Source organism: Osmerus mordax, chromosome 26, assembly GCF_038355195.1.
Source record: "Osmerus mordax isolate fOsmMor3 chromosome 26, fOsmMor3.pri, whole genome shotgun sequence".
Lineage (NCBI taxonomy): Eukaryota > Metazoa > Chordata > Actinopteri > Osmeriformes > Osmeridae > Osmerus > Osmerus mordax.
In genome coordinates, this window is record NC_090075.1 from 4,077,359 (window position 1) to 4,100,628 (window position 23,270).

The 23,270-nt window shown below is 48.0% G+C and overlaps 1 protein-coding gene across 1 annotated transcript; it reads right to left on the bottom strand.

Annotated features, from left to right (window-relative positions):
• Window positions 1-109: 109 nt before the first annotated feature.
• Window positions 110-23,102, bottom strand: abca7 (ATP-binding cassette, sub-family A (ABC1), member 7). The gene is made up of 49 exons (XM_067230046.1): window positions 23,003-23,102; window positions 21,806-21,908; window positions 21,426-21,519; window positions 20,805-20,946; window positions 20,572-20,699; window positions 20,219-20,337; window positions 19,788-19,982; window positions 19,104-19,196; window positions 18,363-18,600; window positions 18,062-18,201; window positions 17,686-17,802; window positions 17,087-17,284; window positions 16,653-16,858; window positions 16,332-16,508; window positions 15,911-16,133; window positions 15,511-15,732; window positions 15,004-15,208; window positions 14,585-14,698; window positions 14,133-14,304; window positions 13,905-14,036; window positions 13,516-13,655; window positions 13,143-13,280; window positions 12,778-12,998; window positions 12,637-12,694; window positions 12,230-12,432; window positions 11,093-11,225; window positions 10,550-10,695; window positions 10,187-10,311; window positions 9,841-9,933; window positions 9,347-9,539; window positions 9,019-9,113; window positions 8,850-8,882; window positions 8,625-8,730; window positions 8,339-8,413; window positions 8,054-8,223; window positions 7,224-7,401; window positions 6,878-6,993; window positions 6,494-6,638; window positions 6,190-6,313; window positions 5,952-6,081; window positions 5,506-5,629; window positions 5,226-5,288; window positions 4,917-5,023; window positions 4,450-4,591; window positions 4,065-4,199; window positions 3,727-3,830; window positions 2,943-3,035; window positions 2,449-2,698; window positions 110-2,269 (listed from the first exon to the last, which is right to left on the bottom strand). Exons 2-49 carry the CDS (start codon window positions 21,869-21,871, stop codon window positions 1,526-1,528), a joined length of 7,365 nt encoding a protein of 2,454 aa, XP_067086147.1. The 5' UTR covers window positions 21,872-21,908; window positions 23,003-23,102; the 3' UTR covers window positions 110-1,525.
• Between the last annotated feature and the right edge of the window lie 168 nt (window positions 23,103-23,270).

Consider the following 23,270-nt stretch of genomic DNA (forward strand, 5'->3'; position numbering starts at 1 on the left):
TGAAGGAGAGCTCAGAGACAGCAGAGCAAGACCACACCTCACTCTACATGGGAGTAAAACTGCCTGTCATCCTTAGCATGGCCAAGAGGACTCACTGCCACCAAAGTCATTCATGAAAACTGTACATTTAATTATATTTTATTCATCTGTAGAACAAAATACTCAGTCTTTATATTCCCACAACTATATACTACTATATTGTCAGTATATACATCTACTAATATATACACAGATAAATATCCATTTCAGTATTTCAAGTACAGTATGACAGCCAAGCATAGTACACAGAAGACAACCATACATTCAGTAGTATATTGCATATATTCTACACATGCCTATCATTATTGTAACCATTTCTCCAATACTGTGCATTACAGTGGTATCTGTCTTTGGATTTGCAGTAAACTGTTTTATTGGGGGGGGTCAAGTACATTGTTTTTTGATTGACAAATGCATAAATAACTGCTGACCTGATTCAGCTGTGTTTCAGGTCTGGTACGTGTCTGCCAGATCCATTTCAATTATTTACATTTACAGAGCAAGTTTTTTGTTTACTTGCAAAGTGCAAAAGCGTATATAAAAGCATTTGAAATAATTGCTCAGTGACATTTTCCCCAACCCTGACATTTTTTTTAATGTAAAATAACTGAAGTGCTTGTGGTGAATCAGTAAAAAAAATTAAAAGTGCAATACTTCAAATGAAAACGTTGATGGATATGGAATGGAATTGATAATGAATGTATTCAGTGGACAGCTTGTGCGCAGCATTTCTTAATGAGTTCTAGGAAAATATGCAAATGTCAAAACATTGATTAACGTTGATTTGATTGACTACTCTTTTTTGTTGTTGGTGTGAATATGACTTAAAGTCATTGAGAAACCAAAACACATTCAAGATTAAGGTAAAAGAAGATAAAATTAAACAAAAACTATAATAATATAAGCCATTGACCTGTCCCATGGAAATGCACAATAGTATTTAGGAGTATATTCAACTCTTTAGGAGGTATTGTACTGTAGCTGTATTCGAGAGTGAAAAAGGCACCAAAGCTAGACTGTGGAGGAGTCGTCTGTTAGCGTCTTCCTTTTCCAGAGAACACAAGAGGAACACTTTGCGTCTCTCGCTGAATACCATTTGTATGTTTTCTTTTGACACCATTTCCAGTGAGCTTAAACATTCATCAATTTGGAGGTTGGGATGCAATGCGGAACGCAGACCTGATTCCCTATTCGACATAGCACACGCTCATATTCATGTCATGTTTTTTTTTGTCTTTGGACTTTCTGTCGCAGTTTGTTAAAGATCCCACAACAGAAAGCGAGCAAAAACATCACTCAATTTCTTGCACCGTACCTTCTTTGACAGAAATTGACAACAATGTCCAATGATTCTACAGACAATCTGGTCGTGTATGTTCAGAACATTGGGGAATTCACAAGGGAGTGAATGACTTAATACAAAATGGAATTCAGCCTGATTTCAACCATACTTCTTCCATGTCCTCTTATACGTTCCCGGTCCACTTTATACCTTGCTCTCCTGAGTGTCGCTCCCCACTAGGAAGAGAGCGGTGGGATCTTTACTGCTGGAGCGCTCTGCTGCTCGCTTGGACCCGTTGGCAGTGGACGTCCTGCTCTCCTCTCTACCACCACCGCCACTGCCGCTGCTGCCTGACCCACAGCTGGCAACCTGGCTCGCCCGAGGCTTCTCCTTGGACGCCCGAGGCTTCTCCTCGGAAGCTGGGGGCTTCTCCTCGGACGCTGGGGGCTTCTCCTCGGACGCTGGGGGCTTCTCCTCGGACGCTGGGGGGTTCTCCTCGGACGCTGGGGGGTTCTCCTCTGGCTGCGGTCGGCTGGTCATCGCCACGCTGCTGTCCATCACCCCGTTGTGATTTCCTTCTTTAGATTTCCCCTCTTTTGATTTCCCCTCCTTTAATTTGCCCTCTTTAGATTTCCCCTCTTTTGATTTGCCCTCTTTTGATTTGCCCTCTTTAGATTTCCCCTCTTTTGATTTGCCCTCTTTAGATTTCCCCTCTTTTGATTTCCCCTCCTTTGATTGGCCTTCTTTAGGTTTGCTGTCCGAGGATTTGCAGTCCGATGATTTTCCTGACTGGGGAGCCTTGTTTGTTTGAGTTGGTTTGTCCGTCTGCTCTGAGCGTGAGGGAGAGGCCCCACGGCTGCTGTGAACTACTGCTGTGGCTCCGTTGTTGACTATCACCTCGTTGAGTTGGTCGTCATCGCACTGCTCTTTGGCAAAGTTGACAAAAACCTGAAGAAGAAAAAAAAAAAAGGGAAAAAGAGTTGCAGTCCATTGCAGAATACCTACATTGACTGAACACTGTCGTAAAACAAAAACATCCTACTGTAGCCTTATGTTACATTGCTGTTGTCCAACATATCTAGCTAAGGCAGATTCCTTTCAACTAGTCCCTTTGAACCCGACTTTACCTGGTCCAGTGTGGTTTGTGAGACGGAGTAGTCTGCGATGCCCAGCTCCTCGTGGTTGTTGGAGAGCACGTCAAAGACCCGCGCCAGGGAACAGATGTGCGAGGGCAGCTGGTACTGCAGAACGTTCTGGTGGCGTTCCTTCAGCTCGATGCCGGGGAACGAGTTCTTGATGTAAACGTCCACTGGACAGGGGTTCTCCGGGGGCTTGGTGCTCGCCAGGCGCAGGATGACGGTGTAGCCATCGCCAAACCTGAAACAGACACGACACACGAGAACGTAATGGGATTGGACGTTTTGTAAACTTCACAAGATTAGGATGGGTCTGAATAATATACTCAGGGATTGTAGATCGCCAGAACTCCAGCTCTCGACATAAACAACGGCATCGTGCACTGAAGGAGATTCTCTTTAAACTGTGTGTGTGTTACATGCTGTAACACACACACAGAAACAGGGTCAAAAGAGTTCCCTGGGGAGCCCAGCGTGTGACGTACCGGTTCTTGAGGTGCTGGACAGAGCCGAGACACTGGAACCTTCCGTTCACCATGATTGCCATGCGGGTGCATAGCGCTTCACACTCCTCCATGCTGCACACGACACAAGGAGAACCCAGTCAGCACATGCACATTTACATTTAGTCATTTAGCAGATGCTCTTATCCAGAGCGACTTACAGGGACATTCCCACTGGAGGCAAGTAGGGTGAAGTGTCTTGCCCAAGGACACAACGTCAGTTACATTTACATTTAGTCATTTAGCAGACGCTCTTATCCAGAGCGACTTACAGTAAGTACAGGGACATTCCCCCGAGGCAAGTAGGGTGAAGTGCCTTGCCCAAGGACACAACGTCAGTTTGCATGACCGGGAATCGAACTGGCAACCTTCGGATTACTAGCCCGACTCCCTCACCGCTCAGCCAACTGACTCCCTGATTTAGCAGATGCTCTTATCCAGAGCGACTTACAGGGACATTTCCACTGGAGCAAGTAGGGTGAAGTGTCTTGCCCAAGGACACAACGTCAGTTGGCACGGCCGGGAATCAAACTGGCAACCTTCAGATTACTAGCCCGATTCCCTAACCGCTCAGCCACCTGACTGACATGAACATAAATATAACACTGTCTTTTCCGAATATGACAATATTCCAAATATGATACGGCCATGTTAACAGCATTATCCGGATATTTTGAATGAGGCCATATTCCAAATGTAGCATTTTCAGATGAAAACGTGGGAAGTGTGCCCTTATTATTCAGGATTATGAAACACCGCCCCCTACCTGTGAGATGTGAGAACGACAGCCCTTCCCTCCTTGGTGACACTGAGGATGCAGTTCCACAGGAACCTCTTGGCCTTGGGGTCCATGCCTGTGGTGGGCTCATCCTACACATACAGTTGGCGTGGTTACAAGAGGGATGGATCAATCATTGCGTAACGATCTTTGACACCACCTTAACCTGAACCATTAATGATAACTTAGATTGTGACAGAAAAACAAAGGCATATTTCATCACTGTCCTTCCTTTACACTTCTAGGTGGGTTCGATGTGAAACGGCTGAAACTAAACAGGTCCCTCTCCAGAAGCAGTGCTGCCTGGCTCACTGAGCTCCACACACCAGAAATATGATTGGAGGAGCCCCGATGAGAGAGATGGCGGTGGAGAGCTTCCTCTTGTTGCCTCCGCTGTAGCCTCCGGCCTGCCGCTCGGCATACTGAGTCAACCCCAGCTTCTTCACCCCCCACTGAGCCACCTGTGGATGGGGACAGTCCCATTTTACTAGTCTCATTCCAAAAACCTCCTATAGTCAGTACTGTAGTTACAAAATGAAGAAAAAAAAAAAAAAAAAACTTTTAGAACATGGTGAGTATATAGAATATGTTCATCAGTCTGATTCCACACATGGTAAGCAATGATTTTAAACTGTAAAGTATTCACTGCCAACCAGGAAGTACATTGTGGAAGTAAACAAACGCTCATAAACCGACTGCTTCGGCTGTTACCTTGGAAACATGTTCCTCCGACACCCCTCGAAGACGGGCGTAGAGCTCCAGGTGTTCACGTCCGGTCAGCAGGTCGCTGATGGCGTCAAACTGGGGGCAGTAGCCCATCAGCTGGTGCACTCTCTCCATTTCACTGATCACACTACGGACAGGGAAGGAATCACAGCATGACCAAATACTTTCTGATCAACGTTCTTTTTTTATTGTTTTGTGGGACAAGCACAACATTTAACGTTAAATTAGATCATAAAAAAAAAAAGTCATGCCAAGGACACGCAACAGTTTAGGAACCTACAGTGAATGTGCTTGAGGATCGCATTAACAAGGTCTCTACCAATACCGTTTGACAATAGACATGACACTATTCGAGAATGCTGTCCAACTACAGTAATTGGTCAACGGTCGTTATGTCAAAAGGGCACATTTGAGAGTGGCATTGAGCTTTTCCAATCAAGCTCGGTGGTTACCTGTGATGGCTGAGGGAAGCCTCTCCATTGGTGATGGGGGTGTCTCCTGTCAGCATGCGGAAGGTCGACGTCTTCCCAGCCCCGTTCACTCCCAGCAGTCCAAAACACTGGCACACGGAGGAGGAATAACACCAGGTCACACCCATGGATAACACGGTAGCATGGCCACATATTGCACATACTGGCACATATTGCACATAATGGCCACATACTGACTGTGTGACTGGCTACTACTGACTGTAGTAGTTCATGGTACAGTTTGAGGGTGAGGAAGTGTTGGTGTCTGACAGGAAACATCCAATGTCTCACCTCACCACGTGGGATCCCCAGACACAGTCGATCCACAGCCGGTTTCTTTCCAGCTTTATACACCTGCGCCACAAACATCTTTACACACCTGTACCCCAAACATCTTTACCCACCTACACCACCAACATCTTTACCCACCTACACCACAAACACAACAATGCCGCATTCCCACCCCACAGCAAGATGAAAACGTGAACTAACCATAGCGCACAGCATTGCTGTCAAGCCCAAAGCCCCAGTCCCGAAGATGCTATCATCTGTGTTGGCGTTGCCACAGTACCTTGCTCAGGTCCATCATGGTGAGGATGTCAGCCTGGGCCTTGCCACTCTTCACCCTCTCTCTCTCCCTGGCCACGTCCTCATCCTCCGGGCCCAGCGGAGGCATCTCAGGCTCAGACCATGGCCTGGAGGGACACAAACACATTTACATCACCATTTTTTATGATGTAGCATACTATTCCTACTGTGCCTTTTTACACTTTTGTAATACCCTGTATACCATTTATTTGCACAGAAATTCCTACAATGTTATCTATATGTATTGCTATGTAGTTGCATGGTAGTGATTATAACCTTAATGTAAAGTGTTGTCAAAAGTGCACAGTTCTAACAGCTGTGGTTGGTGCCGAGGAATAGCTTAAATCGTTCTGCACTCGATAAAGACGACAGAGGTTCTGTGCTGGGCAAACCTCAGTACCACCTAGCCTCTTTTTCCAGCGGTCATACCTGCAGCTAAGGAAGAACTTGTACTGTAGCAGTATGGTGAAGATGAAGAAGATGAATCCTTCAACCGCCATGGCAAACAAGTTCTTCCCCACAAAGTCCCACTCAAGAGGCTCCAGGTTCTGCTTGGTGCCTGTGGACACAGAGACACACTGGTGACCCACTAGACAATAGGAGGCAGCCGACTGTATTACTGATGTAGTGTTGATGTGAGGGATGGGATATAGAGCCTTTTACACACCCAGTCTCAGGAAGGCATCAGCCATGGCCTGGTTCTTGGCCATGTCGATGAGGCCCCGGCCCAGACAGAAGTGAGGGAAGATCAGAAACACTTTCTTCAGGATCCTGTTGACTTCATTCAAGTGCTGAAAATCCGACAGACAATGTATTGAGCTCAAGACAACATAATGAGATCAGAACAAAATATATTTAAAAGTCAATCAAACAGTCACACAACTGGACTAGAGGGGAAAAAAAGGGGGGTTACATGCCTCCAAAGTCAACCACACTTGCGATCAGAATAAACAACAAATAACTACGCCCACCTCGTCTACAAACAGCTCCAAGACAAAGGTGGCGATGCTGCCATTGATGCCAATGAAGAGGTTGATGGAGGTCAGGACCACATAAGCAGTGCTGGGGACGGAGAAGATGAATGATGCTGGGTACATGAGAGGTGTGATGGACCAGCTGAGACAGAGGGAAAAACACACAGCACCATTAGCAACACCCTCAATAACACTATTAAAATAAAGAACACGAAATCGTAATGATATCACATAGTCATTATATGGATAGATAACACACTGGGGGACTGAAATCATGTTGTCAGTGTTCAATCTGTGTTCCAGCTACTAGCTTCAACGTTTTTATCTTTTAAGCTGTGGGTTCTAGTTGCAGGTTCCAGAGTGAGCAGCCATCTTCCTTACCCATACAGCAGTAGCAGAAGGACCAGAGCGGGCAGGTTCTTCTCCGAGACGTAGGACTGCTGCTGGAAGCACATGAAGATGAGGACCACCATGGTAGCCGGGACCGTGTAGTTCAACTGGGAGGGGGGGAAGGAAACGACACTGTGACAAACTGTCATGTGAGGAACCTGGTAACATCTTCGATTACATTTACATTAGAATCTGACAGATTCCACAGGATACAGTCTCATCTAATGATTATATAACTATATAACTCAATAATGAATATTAATATACATCAGTAGACATTAAAATAGCTCCAGGGGATCCAAGTAAAGCAACTTGTAAAGCTAACTGAGTGACTAACCATGTCCCAGGTGAAGTTGGCCAGCCAGTAAAGAATAGGTTTGACGCCACTGACAAACTGGAGGTGCTTGGCCTTGCTGACCCGTTCCTCAATCAGGAACAGCACAAAGCTGGCCGGCACGAAGGACATGGCGAAAATCACACAGATGGACACCAGTACGTCCACTGAGGTGGTCATCCTGGAAACAGGTGTGGGGTCAGTTGAATTAAAGGTACGCTGCGGAACACTGTATAAAATGTTTTAGTGGCAAGGGACTATGTCGTCTTTTAAATATAGATAGGGTTAGGGTGAGTGGTATTATGTATAGGGGTATTATTCTTGAAATCTGAAACTGGAAATACCAAACAATTTCTTAATCTTAATCTGATATTTGTTATGAATTCATTCTCATGCAAAACTTTAGAGCGATTGTAACTGAGGTGTGGGCAGTCAAACAAAGATTCAAATAGAGAGAGGACGGAACACATTCAGCAGTTTAATCTTGGGCTTAATTCAACAAAAGGGCTCTTTATAGAAAGAAAACAGTGGATTGAGAGAGAGGGAGAAAGAGAAAAAGAGTAAGAGAGTAGAGAAACCGTAAGAGAGAGAGAGAGGGAGAAAGAGAAAAAGAGTAAGAGAGTAGAGAAACCGTAAGAGAGAGAGAGAGAGAGAGAGAGAGAGAGAGAGAGAGAGAGAGAGAGAGAGAGAGAGAGAGAGAGAGAGAGAGAGAGAGAGAGAGAGAGAGAGAGAGAGAGAGAGAGAGAGAGAGAGAGAGAGAGAGAGAGAGAGAGAGAGAGAGAGAGAGAGAGAGAGAGAGAGAGAGAGAGAGAGAGAGAGAGAGAGAGACTCACATGGCCATCTCAGTGAGTTGCTCCTTGGTGAGGTTGAGGGGATGGTTGAATGCGGTGATGCCATGCCTCATCCTCTCCGGTCCGGGAGGCAGGCTGGCACGCAGCAGGCCATTGTTCATGACATTGACGAACGAGGTCACGGCATGCCAGCCTTTGTTGTTGTACCACACCTGGTGGGGAAAGGGCAGTAGTTAAACAAAACCCAGACAGTGACGCAAATGGCCAAACCCACACAGAGACACATATTTGCACACAAAGTGCAACGTATCCTTTGCCACCTCTCACCTTCACGTTGTTTTGACTGTTCAGTCCACTTAGAAACTCTGGAAGTCGACCCAAGAGCAGGTCCAGTGAGGTATTCTGTCAAAACAGATATTCTGTATAACGCATACTGTAAAACAGATGGAGAACAGAAAGAGAGAGAAAGAACGAGAGATTGAGACAGCGAAAGAAAGACAGACAGAGAGAGACTGAGAGAAGGAAGCAAAGAACGAGAGAAAGAGACACAGAGAGAGAGAGAATCAAAACCCCGCCGGTTGAAGAAGTGGTACAGCCCGGTGACTCCCCCTACCTGTGCTACTCTGTAGCGTGATCTGACAGACGTTATTGAGTCCTGGATGTGGTGCACCTGCGGTAATGCCTGGCTGGCTTGCCCACCCAATGAGAAGCCCCCGTATCTGCAAACACAGGAAGTCCATACGACACTCGTTCACAATCCCACTGGCGTTCACAGAGCTGACACTATCGTGATGGGCGTAATTGTTTGTACTTTGTATAAGAGTTCCCTTCAGCTCACCTGAATTCATTGACCCACTTTTTAGTCTTTAGGCTGAAATGAGATAAAAGGTAATGAAATGAGATAAAAGGTAATGAAATGAGATAAAAGGTAAAACCGTCAAGGCAAAGGCAAATCTGTGAGGAAATCACTGAAGACTAGCAGTGATGATGAGCAACCAAGCAAGCACCTTTTCTTCAGGATCTGTGGGTAGGTCTTGACCAAGTAGTCAGATATGTTGCGGCCTGTCATATTTTGCAGTATGTCACCAGTGAATCTTTTAATCTGTGGATGAGAGAGCCAAATCGTTCGAATATAAAAAAAAAAAAAAAAATCAAACATTCAGTTGTCTTAAATCAACATTTAAGTATTTTAGGTAAGGAGTAGTCACATGAACATACAACACAGTGCATTCCCACCCGACACACTCAACATAATCACATGAAACACCATGAACGTCAATAAAATCACACGACATAATAACATGCAAGTCTCTGAATGACACGAGTGTCTCTGACCTGTGGAGGGGGGAGCCCCCCGGCCCCCTGAGGGCAGTCTGGCAGCATCCTCCGCACCTCCTCCGTGCTGCACTGGCAGTCAGGAGAGGGCTTCTCCCGGCTCCAGTTCCCTTTGTCGAACATCTGCCAGGTAGAGTAGGACACCTGGGGGCGCATGTACATGGAGCCATGCTCCGCCTCACACTGCCCACTCCTGCAGGGAACAAACAGAGCCCCAACGCCCACTCGTTATGGCTTAGCCTTTGGAAGCTTTACCCCCCTCCATTTGCCATGGTTGTGATCCGGTTCTTTCAAATGATTCACAACAACACAAAAGGGGCCACTAGGGATCTTGAGGATTCTTTCGACGGGAGCGTAACAGGTTTTGGGAGAGTGGTTTACTTATTTGTAAGTGTCTGATTCCCCTTTGTCGTTGGTTCTGGAGATAAATCAGATAACGTAGACTAGGAGGGATCAGATTGCAGGTTGTGAATGGAGAAGAGGACGGGCCTTACTTGTTGTCTTCCATGCACTTAGTGCCAAACCCTGGTCCGTCCAGAAGGGCATCCAGAATATTCTCCATGGCAGGATTCCCAGGGGCATCGTTACTGGAGAGACAAGTGTATCACTGTCAAACAGGACAATGCCGAATTGTGTTTAACAAGCATTCAGCCAAACCAAATAGCAACTGTCGTTTATTCGTAAACCAACAAAAGACTATTAAAAGATAGCAGACCTTTTAAAAGATGAACATGAACAACAAAATAGACATTGAGACAAATAAGATGCAGTTGATAGGTGCGACAAGGAGCAAGGCCTTTGAAAGGGTAACTATTTCCTGTCAGGGGCCCTGTTCAGTACCTGTAGAAGGTGTACTGTTCACCATACATCCAGGGCTGCAGCTCAAGAGCAGGGTACTTCCCGAACGGAGGAACGACCAGGCTGAACAGAAGAGCGATCAACACAAACACAGCGGGCAGCACGATCTGAAAGACAGCATGTAGCTTCAGACACCTTTCACAGGGACGGACTACAACTTCCAGTATCCTCTTTACTTCCAATTTAGCGATAGAGAGAATACAATACAGGCAAATTGGCAATAGTACGTGTCACGTTCGTACAGTGGAATACAGGAACAGTTAAGACAAAGTTAATAACACCTTGTTTTGCTATTCCCTAGGCATTCACCCGCGCTTTCATTTCATTCTTGTTGTCTCGGTCTACCTGAGCAAAGAATCCTCTGCGGCTGCGGAGCGCATACAGCCACCTCTTAAGGAAGAGAGCCCGCAGCTGTTGCCAGGTCAGCCACCAGCCAGTCAGAGGGACCCCTCCTCTGCCCTCCCCACTCAGCAGGTCTGTCTCCTGGGGCTCTGCGAGTAGGGCGAGAGGACAACTCACGTCATCTATGTCTAGGGGGGGGTTATCACGGCTGAATCACTCTGTCAGAGGGAGCGGTGAGGGGAGAGGAGAGATAGCGTAGCGTCTGTTATTTGGTTAGCTAAGCTAGCGAGGCAGGTTATCGGGGCCCACGATGTTGTGACACTATGGGTACCTTGCTTACGAGGTCTTTTCCTTCCTGGCAGCGGTGCAGAGAGAGAGACAGTTCGAGAGAGACAGTTAGAGAGAGACGAGTTGGACTGGGGCAGGGGGCGGCACACACGAGGACGTTTGTGAGTGGAAATGTTTCAGGAAGTGAAAAGGCATGTTGTTTTCTCTCTGTGTTCGTGCGTTTTCTCTCTGTGTTCGTGTGTGTGTGTGTGTGGGTACCTGTCTCTGAGTCCTCAGCCGCCCCCCCCTGTGGGGCCCGGCTTGGGCCCTGGCTTGGCGGTGTGCCAGCCTGCCTGGGGTTCTCCTCTGGGTCAGCGTCCACTCCTGTCTCCTCGGCCACGCGCAGGAAGATCTGCGGCACACACACATCCATGTTTGGAGCACGCACAAATATGGACGAGTAACAATGACTTTTCGCTTTTTCCGTTCCATCCATTCGAATTTCTGTAGTTGACTGTGGTGCTTTACTTTGTGAAATACCTACCTCAATCACGAAGGTACAAAAAATAAGAATTTACATTTGAATCAAAAACAAACTCGGTTAAATATCAAGTCAGTGCCAGAAACGAAAACAACCTTTCAGGCCCCAGCAATGATAGATCGATGCGTGCCGAGGTCAGGAGAATAGAGCAGAGCCCCTTGAATTAAACAGGATCCATCTGGCCGTGGAGGTGATCTAAGCACATTACTGTCACAGCCACTTCACAAATACACCCTTCCTGATAAACCCAGCTTGATCTGGATAAGACCCAGACACTAAACGAACACAAGGGTAAAGGGGGTTTTATAACATTCAGTACAGGACACTTTACTAGAGCTGATTAGGTAGTGGTGGGGTTCAAATTGTGGCTGTTTTATTTATATAATCAAGTCACGATGGGCATGAGAGAGAGAGTGTTTCTGTGTGTGCGTGTTTGTGCGTGTAATGCGGCTTTAAGATCCCCTGCAGTGAATGACCTTCTCACCTGTGTGCATGCATGGAGGGTTCCTTATGTGCCTTTAAGTGACAGTGTATGCGTGTGTGGGTGCATGTGTAAATGGTAAATGGACTGCATTTATATAGCGCTTTTCTACCTTAGCGGCACTCAAAGCGCTTTACAATGTTTGCCTCTCATTCACCCATTCATACTCTCACTCACACATACCGACGGCAGTGAGCTACCATGCAAGGCGCCGGCCTGCCCATCGGGAGCAACTTGGGGTTCAGAGTCTTGCTCAAGGATACTTTGGCACATGACCTAGGAGGAGTCGGGGATCGAACCGCCAACCTTGTGATTAACAGACGACCCTCTCTACCCGCTGAGCCACAGCCACCCCATAGGTGTAGGTGTGTCTATGTATGTGAGTTATCCTCACCTCCTCCAAGGTGGTGTCAGACAGGCCGTAGCTGGACACGCCCAGCTCTGCCTTCCTGTGTTCCAGCTCTGTGAGGAAGATGGCCAGGCTGCTATCCTCTGCACAGATCTGGGGCAGGTTGATGACCGCCTCACGCCCCAGGTCCTCCACCAGCCGAGCCCCCGGGACATGATGCTGGGCGAGGGCCAATAACGCTGCCAGGTCTGGGGGGAGGGAAGGGATTGTGGGTCAGCCGGAGATTTAAAACGATCACCCGACTGGTGAATAAATGCTGTTAGAACAAGCCAGGCCGGGTGCAAGCAGACATTCCTCCAAACCTGACCATTCGCTTGAGTCTGCTTGGGGTTTTAGCTGGGAGGAGTTAGCAAAAACAATGTTAGCCGGGGAACCTGGAGTGTGACACTGACCTGAGCCGCTCACATCACTGCCCAGCCCTGTGTCATCGCTCATGGACGAGTCGCTGTCCTGGAACACAAGACGGTTTGGCCTCAAAAGCAGGTCACGTTAAGAAGGTCAAAGTTCAGAGAAGGGGGAGCCCGAGGATTCACCTTGGTGGGAGGGGGCAGCTTGTGAGCGCTGACGCTGTTGGCCGGCCGGGTCTCCAGTCCCTCCTTCTTGACCACGGTGAGGTAGTAGCCCGTGCCCAGGCTGGCCTTCAGGAAGAGGGGAGAGCCGCAGCAGCACAGCCTGCCCTGGGAGATGATGGCGATGCGGTCCCCCAGCAGGTCGGCCTCGTCCATGTAGTGAGTGGACAGGATGATGGTACGGTCTGATGGGGGGGGGGGGGGAATATCACTCTTTAACATGTAGTATGTTTGATCTTATATACTATTAGTATATAATTGACTATATACTATATAATATTTTTATTTAACCCATCGCCCATCTTTGAGGACACTTAGACGCGGCTGACCCTTGCGGTACTTGAGCAGCAGGTCCCAGATGCCCCTCCGAGAGTAGGGGTCCACCCCAGCTGTGGGCTCGTCCAGGACCACCACCTTGGAGCCCCCCACGAACGCTATCGCCACCGACAGCTTCCTCTGCATGCCCCCTGGGGAGGAGAGGGGTCCAAGCAGAGCACACAAACACCAAGTCAGCTTCCCCCATGACTCCCTGGGGCAATGGGGTCAAGACAGCCTAGAATTTTTCTTTTTTTGTAACTTTGTAAATGTAAAAAATCGATGAATGAAAGAATGAATACAAAAATATAAACTTTCGACTGGTGCTGTATAAATATATGAGTCTTAAAAGGGGCGTGAGGGAGCCCGTGTAGAGCAGAGAACTACCGGAGAGGTTCTTGGTCTGCTCATGGCGCTTGTGCAGCAGTCCCACGTCCTCCAGCAGAGTGTCTATCTCCTTCCGCACGTCCTCCCCGGACATGCCCTTCATACGGCCGTAGAACCACACATGCTCCTCCACAGTCAGGCTGGCAGCACCGAGAGGGGAAGGACAGGAGGAGGGAGGAGGAAACAAGTCACGCCACAAACAGGAAGTCCAGTTAGTCTTTTGACATTTTGCGATACCTGATTCATCATAAGAGACTGCTACGCTGACGATCAAAAAACAAAACAAAAAAGATGACATAAGGCTACAGGTGAAGACAGACAGCGAGAATCTAGAAGGACCATCTCCAAAGAAGAAGAGCAGAGAAAGACACTCGGCAGTAGGCACCTACATGTCAAAGAGGACATTGTGCTGGGGACAGACCCCCAGAGTTCTCCTGATGACGTCCATGTCCGTGCGGATGTCCATCCCCTTGATGTACACCGTCCCAGCGGTGGGAGGGAACAGGCCGGTCAGGATGGAACTGCCAACGGGAAGGCACAGTTGTTGTTACGAAAGGACCCTACGTCAGCTCTTTGTTGGACCCACTTGAACCAGTTTAGAGACCAGTCAACCTTACATAGTGGTGGTCTTGCCGGCACCGTTGTGACCCAGGAAGGAGGTGATTTGCCCCTCGTAGAACTTGAGGTTGAGGTTGTTCACGGCCAGCTTGGCACCCTGTTTGTAGATTTTGACCAGGTTATGGATGGCCACTCCCAGCATGAGGTGTGTAGGTTCCGGTTCAATACGATCTGTGGACAGGGAAGAGCTAACTGTGGGCGAGTTTCAACTTTCACTCTCTTGTAAGTGAACCTTCATCTCACTATTCTCTGTGTAATGATCCTTAACAGTCAGAGACTCTGGCTCGCCAATCTCTGGCATTAGAACTAAACATAAGGCAGGCCTCACTTTTTTGGACCCTTTCAGGACATATCATGTTTACTAAGAATACGTGAAATCACTTAACTTTCACATTCAAGTTCAAGTTTATTTCCCATTTGTAACAAGTACAGGTACATTGGAATGTATTACCTTGGTCGTGGTCTCTGGGTACTGGGGGGAGGGGCATGCCGGCCTCCAAGGGAATCCCACCCCAGTAGTTGAGCTGGAAGATGAAGTACCAGGGCCTGGGAATCCCAAACTCACCTGAAACACACCGCAAAACGCTCAATATCGCACGTTTCACATTCAGATATCTACCACACATGCCGACTTGTAACTCAATTCAAGGGAATACAGAAACCATTCATTCCTATATTTTCCTATGTATGTATAACATCTCCGTATATATCGTAAATATTTACCAATTTGCTACACAATACACTACATTATAAACTACACCTAATATCAGCTATTTTAGCAGACACTCTGGATAAGAGCATCTGCTAAAATGACTAAATGTAAATGTAATATATTTGAGACATATGCAGTAACCCACATCGACGTCTTACCTGGGAAAACGGCCTCAATGTACCAGGCAGCAGCGGCATAGAGGCAGGCGTCCACGTACAGGAGGACGATGGAGGTGGTGAAGTTGTACGTGTCTCCCTCCGTGGGGCTGGAGTGCAGGTTGAACCACTGGATGCCCACGCCCTGCTCCTCGTACTGGGAGAAGTACTCGCAGCCAAAGCCAAAGGCCACCGGGGAGAAGAAGCTCTGCGACGGAGGAACAGGCGACAGTTGAGACCTCCATTTCTGCAGTTGGTATCGAGAGCATCTGAGGCCCGTTTCGGTCCCCGGGGGTGGGGTTTCTGAGGCCTACTCTGGCACTTACATTTAGCAGACGCTCTTATCCAGAGCGACTTACAGTAAGTACAGGGACATTCTCCCCGAGGAAAGTAGGGTGAGGTGCCTTGCCCAAGGACACATAGTAATTTCGCACGGCCGGGAATCGAACCAGCAACCTTCTGATTAATACCCCAACTCCCTAACCGCTCGGCCATCTGACCCCTACTCACGGCGAGGATGCGGTGAGTGGTGTTGAGATGGTCCCGCCAGGCCACACACAGGACGTAGGGCAGGTAGAGGGCGAAGTAGATGAGTCCTCCGCAGGCGGCGGCCAGGTTGGCCCGGGAGAAGAAGGTGCTGATGAGGAAGCACTGCATGATGGTGGCGGTGGCGAACGCCGTCAGGAAGAAGAACACCACGGAGGGGTCGCTGTAGGGGAGGATGTCCCCCCACTGTTGGGAGGAGAGGAAAGGAGAGGAGAGAGGAGAAGAGAAGACAAGAGAGGAAGGAGAAGAGAGGAGAGGAGAGGAGAAGCGAGAAGGGAGAAAGGGAGATGAGAGGATAAAGTAACGATTCAGACCTCCGTGAGACGAAAAGAGAGTTTCTGATGGGTTTACCGTCCCCCCTCACCTTGAGCAGGGCGATGAGCAGCCCGGCGCTGATGAGGAAAGGCACAAAGCTGCTGATGAACCAGCTGACCCACAGCGTACCCGTGCCCAGGCCCATGATCCTCATGGTCTCCTTCAGACGGGCCTCCTTCTCGTACACCACGCCCTTGATGATCATGGCTACCGAGTAGATCCACGCCAGCGTCATGAAGAGGGGCAGCGAGCGGTTCAGCACGCGCAGGAAGCTGGAAGGTGGGGGGCGGCGGGGGAAGGTGGGGGCGGGGTAGGGAGGGGCACGGCGGGGTGGGGCGATTTAGGACGGGTGAGGTCGAGATGGGGGGAAAGGTTCGAAGGTTAGCGGGAAAAAGAAATCGGAGGTGGACCGCCGGGTGAAATGAAAAAAGGAAGGAAAGGAAGAACAGGGGTCATCCCTGGTCACTCACACGTCATCCACATAGCAGGGGTAGGGCATCTGCTGCAGGTAGATGCCCGTGGTCTGCTGCATGCCGCTCAGAACCCGCGACACCGCCCGCTCCACCAGGTCCTGCACGTACACAAACCCCCCCCAGATGTAGCGCATGTCGTTGAAGGGGTCCGCCGCAGGGCCTGGATCCCAGAACCTGAGAGGAGAAAAAGGAGAATAAACATTTTATTTATTTATTTAACAAACAACCCAAAGCTTCCATAAACACAAACACAATCACCAGCTGTCGCCGATTTAGCCGACTCACAGCGATGGCATGTCCAATCACAGGTACGCTCACCTGTCCTTGATTTTGTTTGTGCGCGTGACGTCATCGATGTCCATGCGGATCTTGTAGGTGACGTGAGGAGGGAGGCTGGTGGAGGAGGAGTTGGGGAGGAGGAAGACGATGCCTGCCCAGAACTGCCTGTCCTCCAGGAGGTCCAACGCCCTCTCAATCAAGGCCCCCTCTGACGCCACCCCCTCCAGCTTGTTCAGCGAGAAGCACTGGAGAACAGGACAGGATGCAGGAAGAGGAACCAGGAAGGACAATAACATGAGGCTTACGGATTTAGTTGCAGCTCGTAATCTCAGTCAGTTCTTTTGTGCTGACGATTTCATCTGGGGTTTTTAAACCCAGGAACTTGATTTTTAAACCCAGGAACTGGATTTGTTAACCCAGGAACTCTCCAGGAGCTATGTTGATTGCCATTATAGCTGGTCTTAGCTGTGCACCTGTGTGACTTGAGCGAGGGTGGTGATGGTGCTGTTCACGTCGTTGTACACGTCCAGCCAGGTGGGCGGAGCCCCCTCTTTCCTGGGGGCGCCGGGCGGCGGCGTGGACAGGAAGCGGGCGATACGGGAGGCCGTCCAGCTGGTGTTCTCCAGACGCAGGTTGACCAGCACGGCCACCTCCGGTCGCTTCAGCAAATCCTGTCACACAGGGAAGGCAGGGCGCAAAGAGGTGCAGGCAGGACTTTTAGGATAATATATCAAGAGTTTTTTGGAGTAGATACTACTTGGAACACCGATGCGTAATAGAAGAGTGTACAGTAGCACCTTCAGGTTAGTACAAGATTAGCTCTTACTCGAAAAGCTGAACGTGTCGTCACACAAGGATTCTATAGATAGAAAGGGGACTACCTGGCACAAACATTGCCATAAACAGACGTGACTGGACTAGCACACGCTCTCTAGGAAAACGACCTCTTGGCCCAGCAAGTGGTCAATATTTTGGGCTTCAATGTGTTTGCGTTTTCAACACACAATTAAGATTGTTTTCGATTTAATTGTCATTCGCGGATAGCATTAGCAATCTACTCAAGGTGAAATACCTGCAGCAGCTGAATCTCAACACTGCTCTCCATATAGGTCCTAATACGAGGTCCCACCTCTATCCAGGCACTGTTCAGGTCCTCCAGAATCTGCAGATCCTGGAACGTCCTGTTTACCTACAATAGGAGACAAAGAGGTCAGGCGTCACTGAACGACACAGACACTTAATAATGGCGAAATAATCTGTTGAATTCTTATAAAGACATCCGTTTCCTTTCATAGGTAGATCCTTATAGAGGAATGCCGATTGTGATCATGCAAGTACTGTATATATCTCCAGTAGGAAGCACAGCCATCACAAAGAGACTGAAACAGTATCTATTGAAGGCCTCAGAGACGAGAGTGAATGGAGGCGGAGAAAAGAGGGATGAGTACCTCTTTCATGACTTCCTGAATTGCAGGGGTGTCAGGTGTGTACAGCAGCTTCCCAATGAACAGAGGCTTGATTCCTCTCCACACGATGCGAGACAAGGGATTGGACTCCAGGTTCTGGATCATGCTTTTACAGTATGGGGCTGGGAGGAACCACACAGCACAGTAAACAACATTTGTTTTTAAGTCGTAAAGAACATTTTACACAATTATTGTTATATAAACATTATTATTATGACTATCCACTATATAGTAGAGGTCTAGAGGGGAAATAAAAATTGTGGGCCGTAGAAAAATATCTTACTGGTGGTGTTGTCGTCGTCCATGTCAGTAACCTCAGTGCCGTTCTTGCCCAGGAAGGACTTGATATCGTTGTCCTCGTACCAGTTGAGAGAGGGGATCTTCTCCCCTCCCACCTCCGGGTGTCCACACATGATCCTGGAGAAGGCCTTGAAGCTCTGACGAGGCACGGAGGAGCGGTTCTCGGGCGACAGCAGCCGCAGCTCCGCGTTGAGCTCCACAAAGCTGGAGAGAGACGAGAGCTGGGGAGGAGGGATGGAACAGACCAGAGAGAGGGGCAGAGGAGGATGTGGAGGACACAGGAAACGAAAGTGTGTGTGTGTGTGTGTGTGAGAGTGGGAGGGAGGGAGGCCAAGAGAGATGTTGGGAAAGATAAATTGATACATAGAGAGAGATAGAGAGATAGAAAGAGGGAGAGAGAGATAGATAGATGAGAGAGATAAAAGAGAGTGGAGATGAAACATTAATGGATTTTCCATCATGCTCTCTGTACAGCTAGAATTCAGTTAGCAGGTCTGTTTGGCAAGGCTATTAAAGAAAGATCTAGCCACAATGGACTGTAAGTAGTAGATTTTACTGTCACCTCGAAGCACAAGAGAAAAGTATCTGACAGTATCTGACCAATACTGTACATTTGAACAATACTACAGCGAAACAAAGCAAATATAGAAATACATTTAAAAAATCTACTAAAAATAGACCTGAGATTTATATGAGAAAAACGAGAAGAAGGTTTTCCTCTTACGTCATCCATGATGACAGCAAGCTCCTGGGACACATCAGTGACTGCCTGGCTGATGACCCTCAGGTCCCCGGGATTGGCCCTCAGTCTGTCTCTCTGTGGGGGGAGAGGGGGAGTGTGGGAGTGGGGGAGTGTGGGAGGTCAATATTAACGTTTACGTTCGTCTGAAAACAGTCACAACATCCGATGGCACCACACACTTGATAGGTTTTGTGTCATGTTAATCGGCTGACGGAATATAGCGTGCAGAAACCAATGTGATTGTATTTGTTCTAAATTTCTACCAAGGAAACCCAAGACCAAAAGACACAAAGCATTCTAATAACCCTGCTTCGGGACCAGTCTGAATAGGCTACATCTGAAGATTCACCAGAGAAACCCTTGTAAAGCTGCCAAAATAAATTGTTTAAGTGGGAGACCGAAGACAAGACTTTGTTTGTTCCCTATTCTGACTTCATCTGTAGTCAACAGCTTGAATAGCACTCTGTAACTTAATAGTATTTCGTGTAGGCCTAGAGTATGGAAGCCACTACTTACAGTTGACAGTATGAAAACAGCAAGCTGATTGATACACAATGACTGGCTTCAGTACAGCAGTTGATTTTCAAAAGGTCATCGTATTTCTATGCCTTTAAGGGAGAACTCTGGGACCTGCAACTGGGGCCTTTTTCCATAACTGCCACTGACCGTGAAGAACTTGGTGAAGTCGAGCTGGGAGAGGAAGCGTTGCTCCGCGTCCTGCAGCGTGTCGGACTCTAGCGCGCACAGCTGTCTCTGCAGGCCCTGTGACTCCTCCCCTTCCTCCGCCGTGAGGAACTGGCCCAGCACGCTGGCGTTACACACAATGTCCTTCAGCATCAGTCCCTCTCCCGCCAGAGACACCTATGGGAACAGACACGCAGACGTCAAACTTAGTCGTCGGAAGACACCGCAAGCGAGTAGAGAGGCTCTTGTCTTTTCTGACTGCAGGTTCAGATGAAGCTTGTGGCTAGGAGGACTGCGTCGCCTATCGTGCTGCCACCAGCATCATGGGGTGTCTAGAAGCTTCTTTGAGGCAGGCAGTGTCCTTAGAAACTTTAGTAGTGAGCTGAGGTGTGGGAGAGAAATTTGCTGCTTACCACCTGAAGGTTAAGGCGTGACTTCAACAGCTGGTCCACAGCACTCGGAGACAAACCATTGGTCAGTAGGAAGTTGGAAAATGTCTCATTGGCTCTCAGGTATTCCCCCACAGGTAAATCTGTAATATAAACACACGAAGCAAGCTATGATGCACGGGATGTACACAGGATATGCTGTGGAGCATCAAGGCTTTGAGTTCTAATGCACTGCCAATGAAAAGAGGCATTTGGGTGGAGCCTTGAGGAGACTGAATTGCTTGGACTCAGGAGCATATCCCCAGCACTTCAACACAAACACATAAAACACACTTAGTGACATCAGATCAAACACAGGGGAACAGAGAGATCCGTACTTGGCCAGGCTTCTGGCCTTTCTCCCAGCCTCTGGACCGTCTCCAGAAGGTTCTGGAAGCTTGCAAAGGCTGTCTGGTTCCCACTGTAGGACAGGATGGTCTGGGCGTCCACCATGAGCCGAGACAGTCTATGAGAGACAATAAACACATAGTAAACACACAATAAACCCCCCCACAGAGTACAGCATCCGGCCCCGCCAACGCCCCACTCGGCCCCCGTACAGTGTACCTACATGGAGTCATCAAAGTTTCCAGCCCTCCCTGGGGTCTCCCCTGGGGTGGGGCTGTGGAAACAGGGGTTGTTGATGTTGCATATGATGCCCTGGATCCAGGGCAGCGTGCCCGCTGAGGGCAAGGCTTTGTTGGGGAAATGACCTGGAATTACAGAGAAAACACAGAACATGCCTGTTCAGTGTCTGATCTGAGACTTAGAAACATGGTGGTGGAGGCTGAGGGGTTAACTGAGCTAAAGCAGGCTTTCTCGTGATGATAGGATCGGTCTTTCTCAACACCATATATTTGTGGCGCGAAACAAACGTGAGCTCTGTCAAGACGGAGCTCACAAACGCACGCAACGCTCACACTTGCACGCAACGCTCACACTTGCACATCCACAGCCTACAGTGTCGACAGGTCAGGGCAGAGCATGCCAACAAGGTCTAAGAACAGAACAGGCTGTGGAAGAAGAAGAAAAAAAGTGTGCGTGGTACCAGATTCACTCTCACGCCAAGCGAGCTAATCGGCTTAGCGTGGCTGTGGTGGGGGCCACCTGAGAAGGGAGAGGGGGGGGGGGGGGGGGGGGGGAGGGTTGGAGCAAAGGTCAACGACATTTAGCAACATACGGAGGCACTCACATTGACTCTGCTTGTAGGGCCGGTGAGAGCGCCGCACGGAGATGAGGATGAGGAATAGGAAGAGGGGCCAGAGCAGCTCAATAATCAACTGAATCTGGAACGGGGGGGAGGAGAAAAGATCAGGTCACGGCTCTATAGCGACTTCGATGCCTACCGTTGATCTCTGGTGAGCTCACACCAGGCCCCACACTATAAAGAGATGAAAGATGGCTACACAAGAGTTGTTTCGTCAGCGTGCTTAACAAAACACTAGGTTCACGAGGCCTTTTGGAGAATACAAAGCTCATTCCATCAGAAAGAGACATAAACGTTGTTTCTTTGTGCTTAAAAACATCGACACAGCGTGGCTCAGCCATTGCAGACCGGAGCAGACCACTCACCTTGTTTCTCCGGCGGTAGGTTATGTTCTTCCAGAGCAGGAGACAGAGCTGGCTACAGATCCCCATATCGTACACTGAGATCTTAAGGGGCCATAGTGCTCCACTATAATAGAACCAGGTGCAGAAGAGCACATTAAACACGTGTTTACATTATCACCTACATTGTTTGACATTTTGGTTCGAAACAAACAACTTTTCTTTCTTTCTCTCTCAGGAAATGCAATCTTACTGTTGCTATGGTACGAGGTAGTAGCCTAATGCACATCCCTTAGACAGCAGTACAGTCACGTCCGCGGGTAATTAACGTGCGGGAGCCGGTGTATGGCAGCTGGCAGTCTTTCAACTCAATAGGGAGTCTGGAGTCACTGACAGTTCACGAAAGCTTAATCCGGACAATAAACAAGCTCTTCCATCTCTGCTCTCTAGGACTATGTTACATCAAACTAAATTAGGCCTGATCACAACTGCTCAAATATATTGTAGTGGTTGATCATCATATGAATGACTTGGCATTGATATTCATTGTTTCGGTAAAGCAATTCAGAAAAGAAGATGATCTCCTCAAGACTCTCCCATGCTTAGTTGACCCTGCAATCCTTCTTACCTCTATTGGCTTACGTGACTGAGATTTCAAAATTAACATTTGGTAGGCAAACATCTCTACCCACAGACAGTAGCCTACATCCCGTCTACAGGAAAATGACAGAAATTTTCTGTGAATAAGTTTACATAGCCCTGGTCTTGGGTACCATGAGGAAGTAACAAAATGTACCACACCAGGAAATGTTTTAGACAGTCTACACACCAAATACAATTTTATTTAACTGCATTGGAATTCGTGTAAAAGACTTCGCAACTGTACATTGAATGTATGGTAGAAATACTTGTTTAATTCATCCAAAACTATTTAGTTTCACTGATATAGCCTAACCCTGCATGTTCAGTACACATAGTTTTAGATAGAATTTCTTTTAACATATTAATTTCCTACAAAATCAAGGGTTGTGAGATAAGTATATAGCCTATCAGGTTATGCTAGGTATCTTCAGCATTAGCACCTGTCATGTAAGGGCTGTAGAGATGCTCTTGTTGGCTAAGCTATGTCAGAAAAACAACTGCGTACAGACGCCGAAAATGAATGATGTAACACGCTCCTGACAAAAACAACCCTTTTGGAAATGTAGGTCTTATACTCACCTCTGTATGTCCGATTATATTCCTTTTTATACTGTGTAAATGTCCCAAATAAGAATGTCCGCTCCTTCATTGACCTAAACTCTTCATAGCTCAGTATAGTGTTGTAATTGGAGATGCGATCTAAGAAATTCCCGCCTACTAATGTTGATTGGTTGAAGAGATGATTACAGTACGGCGTCACAGAAACCGGTTCCAACTATGATTGGTCAAATAACCGTCAATTGTACGTTTATTTTGGTTTACTAATGCAGCCGATTTGCCAGTGACA

Coding starts and splice junctions, on each gene's coding strand:
- abca7 (XM_067230046.1), bottom strand. CDS start 21,871: ATGGGGATCTGTAGCCAGCTCTGTCTCCTGCTCTGGAAGAACATAACC. Junction 12,433..12,636: donor CAGTGATGTGAGCGGCTCAG/GTCAGTGTCACA, acceptor CCCTCCCCCCAG/ACCTGGCAGCGTTATTGGCC. Junction 8,883..9,018: donor CCACAGATCCTGAAGAAAAG/GTGCTTGCTTGG, acceptor ATCTCATTTCAG/CCTAAAGACTAAAAAGTGGG.